At 41.1% G+C, this 15409-nt stretch overlaps 1 protein-coding gene across 1 annotated transcript; it reads right to left on the bottom strand.

The window, feature by feature from the left end:
* Positions 1-755: 755 nt before the first annotated feature.
* On the bottom strand, positions 756-1871 carry LOC147889672 (uncharacterized). The gene has a single exon (XM_087392019.1). It carries the CDS (start codon positions 1866-1868, stop codon positions 756-758), a length of 1113 nt encoding a protein of 370 aa, XP_087248145.1. The 5' UTR covers positions 1869-1871.
* Between the last annotated feature and the right edge of the window lie 13538 nt (positions 1872-15409).

The following is a 15409-nucleotide window of genomic DNA, read 5'->3' as shown; positions in this document are numbered from 1 at the left end:
GGATTTAAGGGTTGTCATAATCTAAGGGTGAAGTCGTCACATCTCCGTAGGCAGGTGACATTTTCACCTTGTTCTTTATCCATTTGTTACATGCCCGATAACCCAAGTGCAAGCTCTTGGATATAGTTAATCCAACAAGAGTGAAGTACCAAGCAAATCAGTCTAAATTTCGAATGATAAAATTCATGATTAGTGCAACAAGACAAATTGTAGAAGCCGACGATTATCAAGGTGAACGGGAAGACTCTACGTCGTTCGGAGAACAGGGAGGCTTGCTCGCATAAAACATATGATTGTAAGAGAGTCATTTGAACGTTTCGCTTACCAAGTTCCAACCTGGATCTGATCGGATTCAGCTAATCTTCACTAAAAGAAACAATCGTGATCCAGTTTAATTGATCTTCAGCAAAGGCGATGATTAACAGCAGCAAAGAAAAAGAAATTGTAGAAGCCGACGATTATCAAGGTCAACGGGAAGACTCTACGTCGTTCGGAGAACAGGCAGGCTTGCTCGTATAAAGTATATGATTGTAAGAGAGTCATTTGAAGGTTTCGCTTACCAAGTTCCAACCTGGATCTGATCGGATTCAGCTAATCTTCACTAAAGGAAACAATCGTGATCCAGTTTAATTGATCTTCAGCAAAGGCGATGATTAACAGTAGCATCTTTCTTTGAATGATTAGTGTACAAGGTCCCCATTGAAGCCGTCGAAATGGGTTGATCCAAAGCGCGCAGTCAGTATGGTGGCCCGCAGTCAGTATGGTGTCCCGTCTTGCCGCAGCAAACCCAGCACTCTGTCCACTGCAGCTGCATCTCTAGCACTCATAGACGGAGCTAGCCTGCTAAGACTTTGCGCAATCGCATCAGGAGTCACGGTGTTTACATTCCATAGGTCGCCTTGCGAGAAGCGCCGATCATGCGACAGCGCATGCATAGGCAAGTAAGATCTGTCGGTCGACCTAGCACGCAAGCTCGAGTAATATGGTGATCTGTCCACAAGGCAGGAATTTTGTAAAGTCGAGTAGGGATAAGGCGAGATGGGTTGCATGCTCGACAAGGGAGCCCTGTCGTAATTAGTGATGAGTCGCGAACCCATAGCTTGCTCGCGATCGGTGTCAAGTATTCCGTCACGCTCAGGCCACATACCCTCCAGATCTGCGCGTGGTACTACCACAGGGTCTTGCCGCAAGGCCTGAACGTTCGAAGAACGCGGAAGCTCGTGCAAAATTTTAGCACAGCCAGGGTGTATATTAAATCGGCAAATGGAACAACTGTAAACCCATCCCTTCCCTTCATCGCCGCAGTAGTTGCAGATGTAAGAACTCAATCCATTTCCTGGCTGGCAGAGCAGCGTAAGAGGATGCTCCGGGTGCTTCGGATGTAGCGGTTTAAGAGGGAGCGTCACGCAGGATTGGTGCAAGTCGAAGTTACAGGAAGTGCATCGATAAACCATGCCGGAGGCGGGTTTCCCGCAGCCATCGCATTTGCAGGATGCGCTCAATTCTGCGATTCGAGAAAGGGAGAGGACGTGAGGGTGGCTGATGTGCAGGAGAAATCTGGGAGCACGGACGCAAAGCGGACACATATCATAGTCACAGAGCCTGCAACGATAAACCGAGGAAAGGATTTGCTCACTGCAACCGTCACAGATCACATGGCCAGCGCCGACGGAGGTGCGATGAAGGGCATGCTGGTGATGAGAGAAGTGGGTCTGGAGGTTGGCAACGCTGGCACAGGAGGTATGGAGGTCGAACTGGCAATCGGGACAGTGGTAGAGAGGGCCGCTGCCTCGTTCCCAGCAGAGGTGACAAACGAAGCAGCCGGTGATGTAGGGGGGGGACTGAAGGAGGGAGAGAGAGTGAGCCATGGAACCAATTTGTGTTGAGCTTCGTGTAATCTAATGCAAGACGAAGGTAGGAGAACAAAGTGCAAAGGATCAAAGGCTCAGTTGCTTACAGGGCTTGCTTCATCTGATCAGAAACTAATTCAACTTGCACAGCATTATCAGAAGCTGCCTTGCTTCCTCACATGGCTTCCTCAATCGGGATCAGCAGGTGCAATGCTGTAAGCATTGGTGAAGAAGAAGGTAAGAGAAAGGCAGGTTTGCTTACAGGCTTGGTTCATCTGATCAGAAACTTCATTTTGCACAGCATTATCAGAAGCTGCCTTGCTTCCTGAATCCTACCATAGTTGCTGAGGATCAGCAGCTGCCTTGCTTGTGTGCAGACGTTACAAACGAAGCAGCTGGTGAGGGACCCAAGGAGGGAGAAGAGCGAGCCGCGGAATTAATTTGCGTTGAGCTTCGTGTAATGTGATGGTGCAAGGCATTGGTGAAGACGAAGGTAAGAGAACAAATTGCAAAGGATCAAACGCTGCGTTGCTTAATTACATGGCTTCGCAAAGGATCAATGGCTGCCTTGCTTAATTACAGGGCTTGCTTTATCTCATCCGACACTTCACCTTGCGCAACATTATGAGTTACGTCCTCACATAGCTTCCACATAGCCTTGTTTAAATATTACAGGGCTTGCTTCATCTAATGAGAAACTTCCACCTTGCACAACATTGTGAGTTTCCTCACTTAGCCTCCACATAGCCTTGCTTGATTAGAGGGTTTGCTCACATAGCTTCCACATAGCCTTCCTTAAATATTACAGGGCTTAATGCTTCATCTAATGAGAAACTTCCACCTTGCACAACATTGTGAGCTTCCTCACTTAGCCTCCACATAGCCTTGCTTGATTAGAGGGTTTTCTCACATAGCTTCCACATAGCCTTGCTTAAATATTACAACGCTTGCTTCATCTAATGGGAAACTTCCACCTTGCAAAAGTATTATGCGTCGCCTCCTCACATAGCCTCCAAATAGCCAACTCCTTTAATTGCAGGGCTTGATCACATAGCTTCCACATGTCCTTGCTTAATATTACAAGGCTTGCTTCATTTAATGAGACCTTGAATGAGAAACTTCCACCTTGCACAAGCATTATGAGTTGCCTCATCATGTAGCTTCCACATAGCCTTGCTTAATTACAAGCCCTGCTTCATCTGTTCGGAAACTTCATCTTGTATAGCATTATTAGAACTTTCTTTGTCGCATTTAGCTCCCTTGATCTTATTGCCTAGGATTAGCAGTTGTCTGGCTTATGTGCATGCCCAAAATGAAGCTACCAAGAATTACAAGCTGCCTTATTTCCATGTATGGCCTGTTTAACTCAACGGGGATTCAATAGAGTCACTTATGTTAAATCTCTTAACAACGTGGTATAGATGATTGGTAATTTAACCCCCCCAAGTAATAATATATTAAGGACCTTTTGTGAAGGGAACGAGGTTGAAATATAGAAAACAAGGGTTTAACTTAAACGTGAACAAAGGAATGCTACTTCAATCAAAACTTTTGTTATGTATTTTTGAAAGTTGAAGGTCGAGACCAAGTTGAAACTATACAAGTTTGAAAGCCCTTGAGAAGAAGCAATAATCAAAGAATGGACATCATAAAGTCAAGATATACCATTTTGTGCAAAAAGAAATATGAAATTTCTAGCTAAGACCCACGCATAATATAATGGGTATGAATTATGTTATTAGGGTCAACTTTAAAACAATTGAAATAGTTATGTTAAGTTTACTAACATAACATGATGGTTGGTGGGAAAACGCCCATAATTATGCTAATTTTGCTAAGATTAACATGACAATATGTGGGAAGAGGCCCTTATTTGATAGTAAAATGTGTCTTCAAGCTTGTAGCCCACTCTTAGGACTTAGACCACCCCCTGCCCTTGAAGGCACTATCTTGTATCTAAGGCCCAAGGGTCGATTTTTTTAAATAAAATATATCGACATTCTCTACACTCTCACATTGTTGTATATTTTCCATTTCAATGCTTGTAGTAAATGATCATTCTAAGTTAAGTTCTGAATTCTGTCAAATCCTGAAGGAATTGCACCGTCGTGCAAGAGGGAAAAGTGTTCGGCACATCGCCAGGACTCCAGAAAGCCCAAAACCTGCCATGGTGCGAATTTGGGCATTTTGGACTTGCGGTGAAATTCCTTCAAGATTTGACAAAAATGAACTCTTGACACCCAGAATTGGTGAAAATGATGCTAAATTGGCTAGAAATTTATAAAATTAACACAATTAAAATGATGGAGAAAATATATTATCAATGACTTAAACAAAATACAATGGAATTCATGACGAGCAATGATAACTTAAAACAAATAATAAAGACATGTAGTCATGTATCCATTGAAATATCCATTTAAATATATGTTTATATACAAAAGGCCTCATAGGCTATCTTTCTTCTTGACTAGTTTGAGTACATTGAGAATAGGGGTCTTTGAATCCCCTAGTGGATTCCTAGATATAAATCTAGCTGCAACAGCACTAACATCCTCGACTAGCCTGTTCACCTGTGGCATAATAGTTAAGACACAATAGAAAAGCAAGGAACTAACTCTTGGCTCTTGAATCCTTACAAAAGCATTGGATTCAAAGTTCTTAATGAAGATGAGGCACACTCACGTGCACTGTCTCCAAGTTTCTAACCTACATATTGAAGAGGTGGAGATCGTGCAAACTAGTGGCAGCATTGGTAGTTTGGGAAATTTCCCACCTGAGCTGCTTGCCTATGTTTTATTCCCTCGAGCAGACCCGTACTTCCTGTCAACATAAGCCCCTCGTTATGTGCCCCTAGTAGATGGCGCTGTGTGTATTTGTGTGTGTGTGTGTGTGCGTGCGTGTGCACGTGCGCGCACACATGCCACCACTTTGTCCCCAATGTTTGGCTCCCAGGGAAACAGTGTCTCATCTCTTTTGGCACTGTTCTCATACATGTGATTTCTTGGCATTATTAGGTCAAACTTTACGGTCTAGATCTCCTGGCTTTACTTTTAGCAAGTACTTCTGGATATTTGGGATACATCGCCCTCGACATCAATTTGTTTTTTTCTTTATTTGGGTTCGATATTGGGCACTTTGGACTCCGTGGAAGGATAAAAATTATAGAGTTTTTGGTGACCCGACTTTCTCAGCTTACTCTTTCTTTAGGCACTATTTGCAACAATTGTTTTATAATTATTTGCAAACAGGGTCTCTAGATTAGGATGTATATTTGTCATATATTGACATCTTCGCTTGATGTATTTTGAGCATATCCTACTTTGGGATGCTCATCTTGTAATATGAAAGCAACAATATTTTCACCAAAAAAAGAAATGTGTGTGTGTGTGTGTGAGATTATGCATGTGAGTGGGGGGAGAAAAGAAAAACAAAAATAAGAAGAAAAAGAGGTGGAGGCGATCGGATTGGATTGAAGACAATTGGAGCCATTCATGTTCCCCCTCGGAGACTATTGGTGGTGGATCTAAATGGGGATTGGATCAAGTTTCAAGAGTTGGAGACTTGGAATTTTGGTAGGATCAGGAACCTTTTTTGAGAAAATGGGAGGGAGTAAATCTATTTTAGTCTCTACCAAAAGTGATTTTCATAATAAATACAAAAAAATTCTACGTGCCAAATTGAAAATGTAAAAAAATTTCTCATAGAATTTTAATTTTAAAAACCTTGATTCCAAAATTGGAAGACTTTAAAATTCAAAAGATCCCACTACGCTTTCCTTACCCCTAGAAATTCAATGCATAACATTATTAATTTTCATGGTCCTAAGAGAGTCATGGCGGCTTCGCCTAAATTACTTAAATTTCAAGTCATCATTTCGCACGAGCCCTCTCCACACTACATTCTCTATATATCCAAGCTTTTACTTGGCCCTATAAAAAGCCACACGTGTGGACCCTATATCTTAGGCCCTAGACCAAGGCATGAATAACGATTACGAATTGCAAATACTTCAATAACAACCAATATAGCTTATGCTTGTTCAAATTTCACTTTTTTTGCTTTTTGGTAGGTCAAATAATTGCAAATCATTAATGTTTTCACATTTGCATTAATGCATCATTCACTAATGTCATATTTGGTCTGAGTCCCAAATAGCGTGAGAAGCACGCCATGATATTGGTAATTAAAGAATAGTAATTGATAAACCAATATTATTGAAAGTAAAATAAAAAGGCATATTATTGGTGGTAGTAGACATATTATTGGCACTAAAATCCATATTATTGATGGTAATAGACCTATTACTAGTACTGCAAGGCATATTCAAATTAAAAATTTTTAATTCCCTCTCCCCCTACCTCCCTCCATTCTCCTCCTTCTCCTCCTCTCATCCTCCTCCTCGTCCTTCTCTTCCACATGCCTCCTCCTCCTTTGCCACATGCCTTCTCCTCCTCCTCCTCCTCCTCCTCCTCCCTCCTATAACCATTTCTCTTTCCACATGTGTTACCGAAATTATATTTTCTGATATATCTTGCTTTGGATATTATTATTTTAGTCAAGTGTGACTATGGCAAAGTACTCCATAGGAGCGCACCGGACGCGGCGTGGGTCCTAGTGGATACTTTGTGTGGTTAGTTAGGGACACCTGATTAGCTTGTGTTTTGCCATGCTTGATGATCAGTATTGTGGGTGATTCCATGTTAATACTAATGTCACTAGTGTTATTGGTGTTGTGCTTGATTATTGTGCTTTAAGCATGGTTATGTTGGGATCGGTTGATTTGGTGATTCGTTCGATCGATTGTTAATAATGAATGTAATTGGCAGCTTGAGTATAGGTGATGGAACTCATAGCGAGGATTGGAGTTACTGCGAGGGTACCGATCGAGGTGTCACACAGCGCATTACATATGGCCATGGGCCAATTTTGTATTTGTTTTATTATTGCAAGTTTGAGCAATATATTTTGTTAAGGACATAATTCATTTTGGGACCTAAGATGGCTATGTAAAGCAAATCCCTCATTTTTGGATGAGGGATAATTTTGGCTCCTTGGTGCTTTTATGAAATATCATAAATACTCTAGATGAGGAAGCATGAGCCACTCATCTAGGGGGGGGAGATTGTACCCAGTCTGCTGTGTTCTCATGGTGTGCTTGAGCTCTTTTTCTCCAATTGATTAAGTGGTGAATTTGTGTGTTGAAAAGATTACTTTCTAGTTTCAGTGGTATCAAAGCTTTGGTTACACTCTTGTGAAGTAAGAAGGCTACCTCGTGGTTCATGTGAGAAGAAAAAGATACCTTGGAAAGAGAAGTTTTGTGGAGAATTCAAAAGGACGTGACTCTAATGGGCGAGCCATCATCCTCTGATTCCGCGCGCAGACTCACGCAATCCCATAGTCCTGATACATAGGCTGCCTCTATTAATTACACTTGGTCGCCTCTAGACTACGTGTGCCCGTTTCTACAGACCTATAGTCATCAACAACCCTCGGCTCATTACGGTAGCTTTTGCCCGCTTGTAGACTCAAGATAATCTGCAATTACTCCACAGACTCCATCGTGCGCCGCCTCTGCAGGTCTACATCTCCACCGGCAGCCCCTTTAGAGACTTTGGTAGTCTCCTTCCTCCTGCACGACCCCGTTCGCAGGACCTGTAGCCGCCTGTAGGATTTCAACCTTCGTGCCATCCTGAATTCTAGACCCATAGCCCGATAACCATAGGGAATAACCATTGGAAGTATTCGCTGCACTGGCATTAAAGGTTCAAAGGCCCTCGTTAAAAAAAAAAAAAGATGTTTTCCCTTCTTCTTGGTGAATTGTAACACAAAGTGCGAGCCCACTCCACCGACCAGCGAGGGCGTATAAAAGAGAAAGAAGAAGAGGAAAATTTAGCAAGCTACAGGGCTCCTATAAGCAATCGCGGAGCTCGACAAGATGAAGACCATTGCAAAATCTAAGAAGCTCAAATCCAGAAGGTGGTTTGGAACCACAAATCACCAAGCAATTAATTGGAGATCAGTCGAGTGCAAAGATGACTACGAGCGACATCATCGGTCACATATCTCCCACTCTAGTCCTTTCCACCTCCGATCAGAGAGCAAGATAAGTGATTTCTTTGCTTTATATTTCATACACTTAGTATCTTCTGCCCTCGGGGGGGTCACTCATTATATGTAACCCTATCATGTGAGTTCAACAGAAGGATTTTTTTAATTTCCAAAATTTACAGAAATAAATATACATAAGGGACCATTTAAAATAGTTTTGAAAAAAATTTATAGATTTGTATAGAAAAGGGGTACATTTTATTAATGAAAAATTTACAGATAAGGGATTTTAGAAATAGGCCTTGAACGCACGTGATATAGAGGGTTTATACATAGTGACCCTCCCGAGCTTCTGCCATTCGTTGTCTTACCATACATGTAATCACATCTTTATTTCATCTGCTTAATTCTCATACACTTAATATCTTTATTTTTCCTCCATTCCGCTTTATTTGTATTTATCGCACTATCATGGCACATCAACCACAACCACCCATGCTCCAAGAGCAGTTAGATGCACTTTAGGCATAGTTGGCTGATGAGTGTGAGCATAGGGAGAGATTGGAAAAGAAAATCAATGGTAAGGAAAGGAAAAGACATTCATCTAACAATGAGTCATCCGACGATGATTCCAACACTGATACTATTATCAGGACAGTCAAAGCCACACTGAGAGCACAAAATTCAAGGAAGAAGAGTAAGATAAGTAGAAAACGTGAGAAGACATATCTGATTTTGGTAATTACGGTAATGGCTACTCAGCCAAACACTAAGCCTATGCACCAAAAATTTTTTCCTCAATTTTTTGATTGTTTCTTAGAGGATTTACCGCCTGGACTACCATGTTGTCGACCTGAAGATCATAAGATAGAAATCCTACCGAGCAATACTCCACCTTGCAAAGCTCCTTATAGAGTCAATCAACTAGAACAAAAGGAAATTCAAAAGCAAGTGGAGGAACTGATAGAGAGAGGATTGATAAGACCCAGCAGTTCTCCTTATGGAGCACCTATCTTATTAGTCAAAAAGAAAAATGGAACCTACCGAATGTGCATAGACTATCATGCACTGAACAAAATCACAGTGAAGAACAAATGTCCAATCCCTAGGATTGATGATCTTTTGGACAAATTGAAAGGGACCAAGGTCTTCAGTAAGATAGATCTCAAATCTAGCTATCATCAAGTTCGTATGGTAGAAGAGGATATATAGAAGACTACATTTAGAACTCAAACGAGACACTATGAGTTTCTAGTTATGCCTTTTGGGCTAACTAATGCTCCAGCTACTTTTAGTAGAATGATGAACCGAATCTTTCTTAAACACCAAGATTGTGTGGTAGTATTTTTCGATGATATTCTAGTGTTTAGGAGACATGTTGAGGAGCATAAGAAACATCTGAAGCTAGTCTTTTCACTCTTGAAAGAAAATCAATTGTGCATAAATCCTGAAAAGAGCAGTTTCTTTCAAGATCGGATAGAGTATTTGGGTCACATTGTATCCGTCGATGGGAGTAGAACCAAAGAAGATTGAGTGCATAATCACATGGCCTAAACCCCAAGATATACATGAATTAAGATCATTCTTGGGATTGTGTAGCTTTTATAGAAAGTTTGTCAAGAATTTTGCATACAATGCACATCCATTGACAGACCTTCTTAGAAAAACTAAGCATTTCTTATGGACTGATTTCTCTAGACCATTCTTTGTAGTTGTAACCGATGCTAGTGGATATGGAATTGGAGCTGTACTTATGCAAGATGGACATCCAATAGCATATGAGAGCCGAAAATTAAAACCAGCGAAATGCAATTACGGTACATATGATAAAGAATTAACCGATGTTGTGCATGCTTTACGAATGTGGAAACATTATTTGATGGGAACTAAGTTTCTTATCAAAACCGATCAGCAAAGTATCAAGCATTTATTGACTCAGCCACTAATATCCGATAGACACATCAAGTGGGCATCATTTATACAGAGTTTTTAGCCCATGATGAGCCCATGATTCAGTATCAACCTGGAAAGGAAAATGTAGTTGCTGATGCTCTTAGCAGAAAGCCAAGTATTAATCACATCACTGCTGTAGAGACCCATCCTTTTGAAGGTATGAAGAATTCTTATCAATGGGATCCAAACTTTTCCAATATATGGAACAAATTAGAGAATAATAATTGGAATCCTATGTTGGACTATTCATGCAATGATGGATACCTCTTTTATCAAAAGAAATTATGCATCACTTGACCCTTTAGACAAATTGTAATGGAGGAAATGCACCAACCACCATATATGGGACATAGGGGAGTGACTGCCACTTTATAAGTGATAGCAAGAGAATTTCATTGGCCTACTATAAGAAAAGATGTGGCTAAATTTGTAGCCGAATTCATCACTTGTCAGAAGATCAAGAGTTACAGAGGCAAGACCTCAGGATTGCTTATGCCTTTGCCTATTCCTATGCAACCTTGTTAATAATGAATGTAATTGGCAGCTTGAGTATAGGTGATGGAACTCATAGCGAGGATTGGAGTTAGTGCAAGGGTACCGATCGAGGTGTCGCACAGCGCATTACATATGGCCATGGGCCAATTTTGTATTTGTTTTATTATTGCAAGTTTGAGCAATATATTTTGTTGAGGACATAATTCATTTTGGGACCTAAGATGGCTATGTAAAGCAAATCCCTCATTTTTGGATGAGAGGGATAATTTTGGCTCCTTGGTGCTTTTATGAAATATCATAAATACTCTAAATGAGGAAGCATGAGCCACTCATCTAGGGGGGGGATATTGTACCTAGTCTAATGTGTTCTCGTGGTGTGCTTGAGCTCTTTTTCTCCAATTGATTAAGTGGTGAATTTGTGTATTGAAAATATTACTTTCAGGTTTCAACATGCCTCCTCTTTTGACAACATCGGGCAAAAACCCTCCTCCTCCCATCCTCTTACCATATGCCTCCACTTCCTCTTCTTTTTGTCCTCCTCCAACCTTAGAACTATGTGCTCTCTAGCCTCTCTCTACTTTCTAGCAACTCATGTCACCATTTTGAAGACATCTCAATAAATTACCGGTTTAACGTTACGTTGGATACTCGATATGCAAGCACACAAAGTTTGTGGGCAAGGAGAGTTCTTGAATGTGAGTTCCACAAGCTTCATCTATAAGGAAGAAGGACATTGATCTTTGGATAGAGGACAGCTTGTATTGTGCAAAGCTGTCCACACAAGAGATCCCTTGATTTCATTTAATGTATGAGGTTGCTTGCTTTATTGGGGATGAAAGTGTTTGTTTGCTTGGTTATTGCAATCGATTGTTCCATGCTCAAACAATGGCTATGCAAAGTAATTTAATTACAAGGAGCCCAAGTAGAACCTTGCAGCTTTGGGGAATAGCACAATTGTCTCAAAGAAATAGTCCATATTGACGTATCTGATTGGAGAACAAGGATGTTCATGCCAAAGAAATTGTATAGCCTTAGAGAAAGAGGATTGCAAGATTAAGTCTCAAACTTAGAGTCATGAAAATGTGGTTTGGAATGACCTATGCATTCCCATGTTCAAGCATCGTGCGAGAAGAAACAATAGAACATGACAGATCAATTGTTGCAAAAAAGCTCAAGGAAAACCTATTGGGTTCAAGGATAGGAAAAAATGTCTCCAACCTAATTTGGAAGCACTATTAAAAGGTAGTGGGGCTTGAAAGAGGAGAATTCAAGCTTCTAGGTTCGTGGAAAGTCTTCCGCAAGCTTACTTTGATTCTTGTCACAAATCAAATTTTCTCTTCTTTAGGAACTTTATGGAGAATTTGATGGGAGTAATGGACAATAGTGGTATTGACACATCAAAAATATTGAAAGATTTATTGAAGACTTCTCCCATACTTGCACATGCATGCAATTTGTTGAGGTGATAAAGAACTTCAACAAAATTGTAGATGCAAAAGATATGCTTGCAAGTTGTGATGTTGCTAGTGAAATCCGTGAAGCTTACACTACTATGTTCGAAATTCTCAAGTCTAATATTGTAGCAAAGGGTTTGAAGTATGGATTGCCACTACCCACACCTTTGCAAGTAAACCTTACTTGATAGGAAACAAACAATATTACTAGAGAAATTCTTAGAGGACACCATTATGTAATTGACACAATGAATTTGCATAGTCAAAAGCGGTGTGCTATTCAGTCATTTGAGATGAATGAACTCAAAAGGAATTCAATAATGTTTGCTTGGATGTTCCAAGTATGCAGAGTACCATGGCCAATAATATTTACTTGGATGTTCAAAATTGTTGGCTCTTTCCCATTGCTTCCATAGGAAGAGCAGGGTATTCTCAGTATGCAGGGTTCCGAGGCTTTTTGTCACCTACAGATATATCAGTATTGTTGTTTGTAATACAAGTGTAGCTTAGGACCTCGGGTTGTATTCTGGTGATAGACGTAGGCTTAAGTGTGGTAAGCAAACATAGTGCATGCATGTGTGAAAGGAACATGCATCATCATGGTTGGGGTAATGAAGGCTTTTGCCTTCATAAGCGGTTGAAGGGTTTAGGAGTTTAAGGATTAGAGGGAGGTTCGGGGATTAGCAGGAGGTTCCAAGGTTTAGAGAGAGGTTCAAGGGTTAGAAGCAGGATCCAAGGTTCATGGTAGAGTACATGGTGGAGAATCTCCCTCATAGATCATGGAGGTCAAGGGTTGAGGATCTAAGGGTTTAGGGGGAGCATAGGAGTGGGAGAGGACGAAGGTGTAAGAGCATGGAGGGAAGGGAGAGAGAGGAGAATGGAGGAGGAGAGAGGAGGACAAGGGAGGAGGAGGTAGAGGAGGAGGAGGGAGGAGGAGGGAGGAGCAAGGAGGAGAAGGGAGGAGGAGGAGGAGAGGGAGAGGATGGGTTGCAAGGTTGGAGGAGAGGGGAGGAAGAGTTGCAAGCTTAGGACATGCTTTTGGACATGGAGTGCAAGACAGGATATTCTAGATGTATACCCCAATGCTTAGATTAGTAAAGATGGTGGAGTCAAGCTTTGTAGCTTGCCAACCGAGCTCCAAGATGTGTTGTGAAGAAGACCATTTACTTCTTTCCTGATACAAGAGGAACCATGAAGTTATGGTGGGTTCAAGCACCAATACAGGAACTGAAAGAACGTGATGTATCTTTCTCCAGGAAGATCTCCAAGAGAGTGATAACCAACTTGAAGAATTGCATGGATGGAAAATCCCAATTGTCATCTCAGTCCACTAGGGTTGCAATCTCAGGGGGGTCACTATGTATAAACCCTCTATATCACGTGCGTTCAAGGCCTATATTTCAAATCCCTTATCTGTAAATTTTTTCATTAATAAAATGTACCCCTTTTCTATACAAATCTGTAAATTTCTTCCAAAACTATTTTAAATAGTCCCTTATGTATATTTATTTCTGTAAATTTTAGAAATAAAAAATATCCTTATGTTGAACTCACGTGATAGGGTTACATATGACGAGTGACCCCCCCGAGGTTGCAATGCACCTGATGGCATCCACCCTCAAAGGGATTTTTGAGCAATACGATAAGAAGGTGTCTTAGAAGGTGACTTTCCTATAAGAGAAAGCCATTGATGCAGTAAAGGCAATGCAACATGACAAAATTCTCAAGGAAGGTACAGAAGCCAAGGTAGAGGAGGCACAAGCAAGGGCATTGCAGAGGCACAAGAGAAAGCTAAGGCCGCTACAAAAATGATCGACATGGAAAGGCATAGAAGAGAAGAAGAAGAGCATTATAGGCACAAGAGTAAGCTGAGGCCACTGCCAAAATGGTCGACATGGAAAGGCATAGAAGAGAAGAAGAAGAGAAGTGCATCATGGAGCTCCAAGATAGGCTTGAAGAAGTGAGAAGTGATGGGGACATCACGGACAAGGAGCTCGCAATGATGCAAAAGGAGCTTGAAGGTCAGAGAGCCAAAAAGGAGGGTCTTTACAAATGGCTCTACAACATGTAGAACTCATTGAACATTGAAAAAGACTAGATGATGGAGGAGCTAAAAAGGGAAAATGCAGAAAGTGCAAGAGAGCTTCAAGGCTAGAAAGAATGGGGCAGAGAGCAGTCGGCGTGGAGAAGACAATGAGGTAGCTCTCTGAGCCTAGAAGGATGCAGAGAGCAGCCATGGTGGAGCAAGTTGTAGCTACCATGGTGAGGGTTGGTCTTCTGAAACACTGTTGGAAGTTCAAAGAGTAAGCTTCAAGACCCTACAACAAGATTACAATAGGGTTGTACATGAGCTTGCCATGGCATTCGATAGTTTTGAAAAGCAGTCCATCGTTGTGAGAGATTTCCAAATTAGAGTGGAAGTCTTGGAAACGGCCCATTTTGATGTTTTTGAGCCATTAAAGCACCTTCAATAGATGCTGAGGGATTCAGATGAAGGTGTTGCACAGAGTGAGTAAAGAATGGAGGAGATGAAGGAGAACATTCACAGCCTTAGGATGAGGGAGGAAGGAATCAAGACACTCTTGCCCTTTTTTTGTTGTGGCACAAGTTGCATCTGGAACTTAATAGCTCTTACTAGATTAGAGTACACAAATATTTGTGGACTCTTAGATAGAAGTTCGTAATTGCGGCCTCTCTTGGATGTTTCTTTGTACCAAAAAGAGCCCACTACAACATCCCACTTCATAGGTTGTTCCCCAATTATCCTTAAATGCTTCCTCAACGTTGTGCTTAGGTTTTGTGCACTGCAACAGAAAGTATGGGTCTTCCTTGCTCCTCCCTAGATGTAACGACAACTGCAAACTTATCCCACTCTTCCAGATAGTCAATGAGGTCATCAAAACTCTTCCCAAACTGTGACGAGTCATTTGTCTCTCCATTGTTTGTCACTCCATCTAAACATAGAGAGAAAAATTAAACTCGCTCCCATGTCTTCACAGTTGCAATGTTCTCACAATCGTCATGATCCCCTATGATGCATGCACTGTAGAAACAAGAAAGTTTTCATGTTTTAATCAGTTCGTTGTTTAAAAATTCCCATATCTTATGCAAAACCACAAACTTCTTTAATTTTCTCGCAATTGTGTTGGCTTCTCCTTTGCACTTCATCCACTTTCACTTCATGGAACACCCTGCGTACTACACTATTCTTAAGGCTTTGTAAACTTTATGTTGAATGTGTGCCTGTGGAGAGGTTGGTTGTAAGACATGTTATAACATCATGGGCATCATTGAGTTCTTCTTGAGGGCATGTGAATTTGTTTTTAAACAGAGCTTGCTTAATAACAGCACCACATCCATCATGTTCACCCTTGCCATGGCTAGACCCAAAGAAATTCCACATCATGTCTAGAACGATCAGGGATTTGAACCTTGAGACAAAGTAGAATCCACAAGCTAATTTAAATTAAGAGGTAGCACCATCTGACCACACCCAATGTTGTTTTATATTTTTTGCATGGGGATTTTCCTTTTTCAGCCATTCCCAATGCAGTAGAAAAGCATGCTGCACAAATAAGGTGCCATTTTACCTATCATTTGAAATGT

The sequence above is a fragment of the Dipteris shenzhenensis genome, chromosome 20, assembly GCF_047967505.1.
Source record: "Dipteris shenzhenensis isolate YYH24624 ecotype China chromosome 20, Dip_SZ_1.0, whole genome shotgun sequence".
NCBI classification, from domain to species: Eukaryota; Viridiplantae; Streptophyta; class Polypodiopsida; order Gleicheniales; family Dipteridaceae; genus Dipteris; species Dipteris shenzhenensis.
The sequence above is the reverse complement of the archived record's forward strand: the minus strand, read 5'-3'. Positions and strand labels throughout refer to the sequence as shown.